The sequence below is a fragment of the Wasmannia auropunctata genome, unplaced genomic scaffold, assembly GCF_000956235.1.
Source record: "Wasmannia auropunctata unplaced genomic scaffold, wasmannia.A_1.0 LD336060.1, whole genome shotgun sequence".
Taxonomy (NCBI): Eukaryota; Metazoa; Arthropoda; class Insecta; order Hymenoptera; family Formicidae; genus Wasmannia; species Wasmannia auropunctata.
This window is the reverse complement of record NW_012026830.1, coordinates 2419837-2427048: the sequence shown is the minus strand read 5'-3', so window position 1 is coordinate 2427048 and position 7212 is coordinate 2419837. Positions and strand designations below refer to the sequence as shown.

Below are 7212 nucleotides of genomic sequence, written 5' to 3'. Positions count from 1 at the left end.
TTTTTATTTAATTTAAAAAATAATTATTTACTATAAAAAACATTTTGAGACAACATTAAAACATATTCCTAGAGTTATCCAGCAAAATTTGGGAGATGACAATTTTCTAAGAACTTGAAATAATCTTTTTTTTGTGATCGATAGGATAATCGACGAACCGAATCATCCACAGAAAATTCATCAAAACTTTGGAAATGGTGACGGAAGACTGGGACAATTGCGCCGACAATGAAATCAATATGAATGAAACGGTATGCAAGGCGAAACTGTCGAGTCGCATCACTAACGCGATGATACTTCTTCACACGTTAAGCGCCGTTGCATATAGCATGCGCATAATGATGGCCAATATCGATGTCACCGATCGCATGTCCGAGCCACCCTACATTCATAAAATGGAACTTCCTTTCGACGTGAAGACACAAAGAACGTATAAAATGATTTTAATCACGCAAACCGTGTACGTTGTCATGTGCAGTTGGGCAGCTGGTGCTGTAAATGCTTTGCTTTTAACATTGGTAAGTTAAGGAACGCATGAGCGATTATCGCGAACGACAGTTGCAGCGGTAATAAATAAATGACAATAAACCATCCAACGATATTAAAATCTGGTAAAGAGTTTGTATGTGTAAAGTAGGATTACTGTCTCACAGAATTTGTTGCACTCACGCGTTTTTATGTGATATTCTTTTCTTCTAATACTCAGGAAAATTTCATAAATTCGAGAATTGAGACGATTTTCCTGTAGGCCGCGGATTCTTTATTTTTCAGGTGTTACATATAGGTGGCCAAATGGATATCCTACATCGTTGGTTGATAAATTTCGCGTCCAAGGAGAGTGGAAAGAAGCATGAGTCAATCACAACGGACAAAATCATCCAGAAACATCAGAAAATCATTGATTTCTCGAAGAATGTCGAAAATCTATACACGTACATCGCGTTGTTGCAGTTTTTATCTAACACGATAATGATTTGCTCATTGGCATTCCTCATCGTAAGCGTGAGTAAAAGATGGAAATTAAAATATTACATATATGTATATTAAATATATATATATATAATGATTATACTATTTATCGAGTTTTTTATTTACTTTTTTATTTACTTATTTACTTTTGCTAATAAACGCACTATGTTAAATAATTTCTTCGTATTTTACAATACAGATGAGATATGTAAAGTGGAGGTATTTATAACTGAGCAACAAAATAAAGATTTTTTTTTATTTACAGGCAATCGGTACACCCGACGCGACAGAGCAAATAATAAGATCCCTCCTATTTTATACTATAACGAATCTAGAAGCATTTGTGTTCTGCTTTGCTGGAGAATACTTGAACAATAAGGTTAGTGGCAGAATGATGTTTATAATATTGATAAAATGATAAATAATTCCAAATTCCAATTTCGTGTCAAAATATTGAAAAAAGGAATTAAATATTATAATCAAAAATATTCACGAAAAGAATTGAAATTCTTTCTTATTATTTCCATCTATCAGAGTAAAGCGGTCGGAAATGCAGCGTACAATACCGCATGGTATAATTCGAAACCTGAGAACATTCGTATCTTATCGTTTATAATATTAAGATCGCAAAAGCAATTAACGCTTACTGTTGGAAAAATGGCGGATCTTTCCTTAGAATATTTTGCAAATGTAAGAACTAATTTTGCACATTATTTGCATATATATATATATATATATAATACTTGTTATGCAATATTTACTTTTCTCAGAATTAATTTACTCATGTAAAATTTTTTTCACATAATTGATTTTGAATTTTTGCGACATGTACTTGTTTGCAATAATTCAAAATCCATAATAAACTTATTTGTAATACAAACAAAAAATGACATTGTTATAGATCATGAATGCTTCGGTATCGTATTTATCAGTAATGTTAGCGATGCAATGAACGTCACGTCCATCATCTCATCTCGATCTTTTCAACTGATACTTGTAAAACACACGCAATATAGACCGTTTTCCAAATACATTTGGAGCAATTTAAAGAGCAAGATGTAAAACTTGATCTACGCGGATGTGAAACTCTGAGATATGACGTTCACATAGTTAAAGTTTAGATAAAGCAAATTCGAAAGAGATCAATATTTCTCAAATAAATATCTCTTCAATATTGACACTGTCAAATCGTATTTGTGCGACATATATAAATGCCCCAGTTTCACATTCTATAACAAACTACTTACTTTTATATTCGTCAATCGATATCCGTAGGCTTAATTAATCTCTCGTCAAATATTGCTACAACACCAATGCACATTCAGATATAACGTACACAAAAAGCACACCTGTGTTCTCATAGCACCGCACAATTTTCTGTTTCTTCGTCGAGGTCTCTACACCCTCTAGGTTTTAAAAACTTTTCGAAGGATCCCCTCAGAACGCGATTTGCCATCAGACATACGTTGCTCCGCCTACGTACCGCGTGTGTCGTTGCATATTTAAGGCAAACAATTTGCGATCACGTCAGCGGTGCACGCAGGAGGGAGAAATAATTCTGCCTATACCTGTCTTTTATCAAAGTGGGAAGGAACGCACCACCAGGACGAATGCGTTTGTGGTCATGGTATGATAAAAATATTTAATGTGCTATTCCTATTGGCCGTTGGCCTAGGGGTACACCTGTGTAATGACCTCCTACAACCTCCCAGATTTCTGGATATTTGATACAATAACATCGATTTGTGGTTGACAAAAAAATATATATATTCAGCGAAACTATATTTTTTAATGTTTTCGAGAGCTATTCTTTGTTATTCTAAATGCATATGTATTTTGATGTACACGAGCGACAGTAAAAATATATACCTACGAGGTCATGATTGTAAAAGTACAATTAATCGTATAACAAAATTTATGCTCTAAGATGTAGTCAGACATATCATGTTACACTGTGTAGAATATTTTAGATTATCACAATGATAATTGTTCAAAATTCTGTCGCTATTAATCTCTTAACATAGTATTATTTCAATACATATTCAACTTGATAGACTGTTTCAGTGTAGCGTCTTAAAGCACTAGAAATTTTTATTAATGTCAAGTTATTATGATGTCAATAAAATGTCATACTCGAATTGTTCTATACATGCATACATAAAATTAAATTTTCCTTATAGATATCACACAGATACACATAAACACATGTACGAAGTTGTGTTAATCATAAAATTGACGCATGATTTCATGTACGACTGGAATTTCGATTTGAAACATTTTACTGTTATCTTTGGTAAGTTACAAATGCACAAGTAATTAACAACAAATACACAATTTTAATGAATGCATCATTTGTAATAAAAGTGAATAAAAAATATTTTTATTCAAAAAAATACGAGTGGCTAAACAAAAACCTGTAACACTATGATAATTTGCTTATTAGGATTTTTAGTCATAACAAGCGTTAAATAGTGTAATTAAATAAAAATAGATATTTTAATCCGCAAAATCAGTTGCCGTTAATTACGTGTTTGCATCATGCGTAATTAATTAATTACTTCACGATATGCATTGCATAAACATCAAATTTTGCGTCAATAAATTATTCATAGTTTCATCAAATCATATTTTGATGCAGGCATTCGACAGTCCCGATGCGACGGGAAAAATAGTGAGAGCTTTTCCGTTTAACAACGTAACAAATCTCGAGGCATTCGTGTTTTATTATGCGCAGAAATGTCAAACAAACCAGGTTAGCGAAAACTAAAACGGTAAGCACTATCGATAGACAATTCTTAAACTGTTCTATAAGTCTTTATAATAATATTAATAAAGAAAGATAAAATACAATAAAATTTTTGAGAAGTACATATATATAGTAACACATATAGTAACATATATACATATGTAGATTCTGTAATATACAATAAAAAAACCGTTAATTAATCAATATAATGATTCGCTTTATTGTTCAATTTACGTTTTTTTATTGATCATTAGGAATGTCAAATAATACAAATTTCTTCATTATTTTTACCTTTACAGAGAAAAACTGTTAGATCTGGATCTAGTACGAACACATTCTGTTATTCGTGATATTGTTTTGAAATCGCAGATACAACTAACGCTCAATCAGGAAATGGATCTCTTTAGAATGCTTCGCAAGAGTAAGATTCGTACACAGTATATGAGATAATTCATCTGGTTATACTTAACATTTGCCGCAATTATAGATCTTTCAGGTTTATATTTTCTTATATAGCTATTTTTATTACGCTTAATAAATATTACATTCTCACAACAATATTTTGAGTATGCATAATAACAAATGTATTAAATTCTGACGCGTTGTTATAAATCATAAATTTTACAGAATCATACTTATCGGTGTTATTAGTGATTCGATGAACATCACGTTTCATCTCTTTGACTTTTAATTGACAGTTCTAAAGTATGTATTTATAATTTATAAACTCACTAATTAGATGATCGCATAACACACAATATATTTTTTCGAATATATATACCAAGATAGTATAACTTATTAGCAATAAAATAGGTAAACGAAATGATATCGAGTTATGTGGCCTTTAAGCTGCGGTATGGCATCTCGATATAAAAAAAATTGCCATAATATAATTCTGTATTTCCACGAATCCCCGTGACCATTCCTTCCTTCCCGGCACGACCCTTCGGAAACTTCTTCGTTTTTCCTTAGATCAGTGCGCATGATTTTTCGACGTACTATAAACCGGGCTGCACATCCCGGCAACCTCCGTCCTGCATGATCGTACATTTTTAACGAAAATTGCACGGCACCGCACCGTTCGGCGCGTAGAGCGAAAGAACGGTCCTCTCGGTTTTCCTTCCATCCGTAAAATTGGCGATCGTCGACGATGCGCGCTACAATTTTATCGTACGCGATGCAAATATTTAATGAGCTGCCCCCTGCCTGGTCGACGGTGGACGACGGTATAGGGCTCGTGACCCTCCGGCATCCTTCAGTCCATCCGCAACGTCTACAGGTGCGCGTCTCGTGCCTCTCATCGTTCATAAATCTGTTCCACGATCGCGTTCAACGCTGATGTTCCTTATCGTGCGCGCTTCGGTTAACTGCGTCAACTACGACCATTGTGGATCCGTTTCATTAATTCCCGTCGGTACAGAACCTTCCCTATTCTTGCCGATTAACACGTTTTTCGTAAAAAAGTTACAATATCACGAATAACAAATCGTTATCTGATTCTCGAATTGAAAGTTTATAATTTTAAACAAGTATATCTCTCACTTTCTTTGAACGAAAAGATTCTTGCAAGAAGAACATTACGATCTACTCTCGTTTCCTCTTATCGTTGATTATGTAAGATGTTCGCGTTAATCGATCAACCAAAGATTGACCTTCGTCAAATAATGTCTACTAATACAATTACCCGATCGGTCGAGATCGGACTTCGGGCCGTCGGCATCTGGCCAGGTGTGCCCTACGTGTTCGTCAACCGACTTTTCTGGACCACGATGATGATAACCGTGCAGATCTTTCAGTATCGTTACGTAGTGATGCATCTTAACTCCGATGACATCTCACTGCTGATGGATAGCCTAAGTTCATGCTTGACGTTCAGTCTGTTGTGTGTCAAGTTAATTGTTTTCTGGACGAAACAACGGTAGGTACGTCGTTGCTTGCAATCCATGATCTTAATCAGCCGTATAAGTCGAATACAAACGTTCGATAATACGGAGCAATTCACATCCGTAATTATCATTGTAATCATAGTAATTAACATAGTAATTAACACTGCATCATATCAAAACAGTAGAGATTTAATGATTGTATTTTTTTTTTTGCAATGACGAAACTTCACAAATACATTAAGAAGCCACTGTTTCGGTAAACGATGCACGTTTCTTTTCTTTCTCAGTATACGCCATCAGCAATTTGTAAATAATAGATTTTAGTACGTCCCTTCACGTTTCTTATCGTAATCGTTTTTACATCGGGAAATATCGTTATTAGCAACAATGATATCGATATCTACCGTTGCATCTTTCGACCCACCCTGTCCATCATTCCGCACATAGACAGATAGTTTCCTAATCATAGTCTTCGAGGGGGAAACATTTCGCTCTGGCGGCGCTGCATGAAATCGATTTTTCCTAGAATATTCAGCGACGTGTTAACAAGCATCGCGACGGACTGGGAGGAATGCGGGGACGCCTCGTACAGCATGAGTAGCGTGGCCAATCTGTCGCATCGTTTCTCCAATTTGATTATCGGCCTGCACTCGTCGGCCGTGCTGTTCTACTGCATCGGCGTCGTCGCCCTGCGCAGCGACGACGCCGCTGATCCTGCCAATCGTGAACTTATCGTCAAGATAGATTTACCTTTTGAGAGTGGCACGTCGCCAATGTACGAGGTCGTCATGACCACGCAATTCCTGCAAGTGATAACGGCCGCCGGCGTGATCGGTGTGTTCAACGCGCTGCTCGTTACGCTGGTAAGTTGGGGCCCTCGGCGGCTTTCCCGCCGCCCTTATTTCAAGGTCTCGACTGAGATTACCCCCCGGGAGTGCATTCCGGGAGATAGTTCGCGATGAATGTTCGTAGTAAATTTCAATTTGTTTAGGAAAAATTTGAAGAAAACTTATTTGTGGAAGTGATTTCCGACTAGTAACATACTAATTTCTTGGGAACAAATTAAAAAAATTTTACACTAGACTCATTTGCCTTCTCTCTAAATTTTCTGGAGTAAATCTCACTTCAAAAGATTGAAAATACTGCCACTCGGCTACTTGAGTGGCAGTATTTTCACTCTTTTAGATTTAGATTCACTCTACAAGAGTGAAAAGTCACTTCAGAAAATTTAGAGAGTTCTCTTAATTAATGTTAAAAATAGAGATCGTTATCGCTTTGCTAAGATATTACTCTAAATATTCCTATAAAAATACCTCTTTTTATTTGTAAAATTGTGGTTATTAATAAATTTAAGAATCGTTAATAAATTTTTGTTTTATTCAAAATTTAAAAATATATTATTTTATGCAACATTTTTTACATAAATACATATATATACATGTACACATATAAGGTAAACAGTGGCTGAACATGTATCTATATCTGAACACGTACACAAAATTTATTAATCTCAATTACTTTTTTTATTACAATATCAAAATTTAATTTAAAAATATTTAAAGATTACAATTAAATTATAATATTATAAAAAAAAATCATTTAAAAATAAAT

General features: G+C 34.7%; 2 protein-coding genes across 2 annotated transcripts in view; both read left to right on the top strand.

Annotated features, from left to right (window-relative positions):
- Positions 1-194: 194 nt before the first annotated feature.
- On the top strand, positions 195-2102 carry LOC105450564 (odorant receptor 13a-like). The gene is made up of 5 exons (XM_011690490.1): positions 195-518; positions 772-1002; positions 1235-1348; positions 1504-1659; positions 1871-2102. The coding sequence occupies exons 1-5, from the start codon at positions 195-197 to the stop codon at positions 1919-1921; spliced, it is 876 nt and encodes a 291-aa protein (XP_011688792.1). The 3' UTR covers positions 1922-2102.
- A 3053-nt stretch (positions 2103-5155) lies between these two features.
- LOC105450622 (odorant receptor 13a-like) overlaps positions 5156-7212 on the top strand; it is a 3244-nt gene continuing 1187 nt past the window's right edge. The window contains exons 1-2 of the mRNA XM_011690556.1: positions 5156-5633; positions 6128-6464. Of these exons, the coding sequence (XP_011688858.1) occupies positions 5335-5633; positions 6128-6464 (636 nt within the window). The 5' untranslated portion in view covers positions 5156-5334. The remainder of the gene's footprint in view (positions 5634-6127; positions 6465-7212) is intronic.

Excerpts from the sequence above, each read along its gene's own strand:
- LOC105450564 (XM_011690490.1), top strand. The coding sequence starts at position 195 with ATGGTGACGGAAGACTGGGACAATTGCGCCGACAATGAAATCAATATG. Across the intron at positions 1,003-1,234 it reads TGGCATTCCTCATCGTAAGC|GCAATCGGTACACCCGACGC; the intron begins GTGAGTAAAAGA and ends TTTTATTTACAG. Across the intron at positions 1,660-1,870 it reads CCTTAGAATATTTTGCAAAT|ATCATGAATGCTTCGGTATC; the intron begins GTAAGAACTAAT and ends ACATTGTTATAG.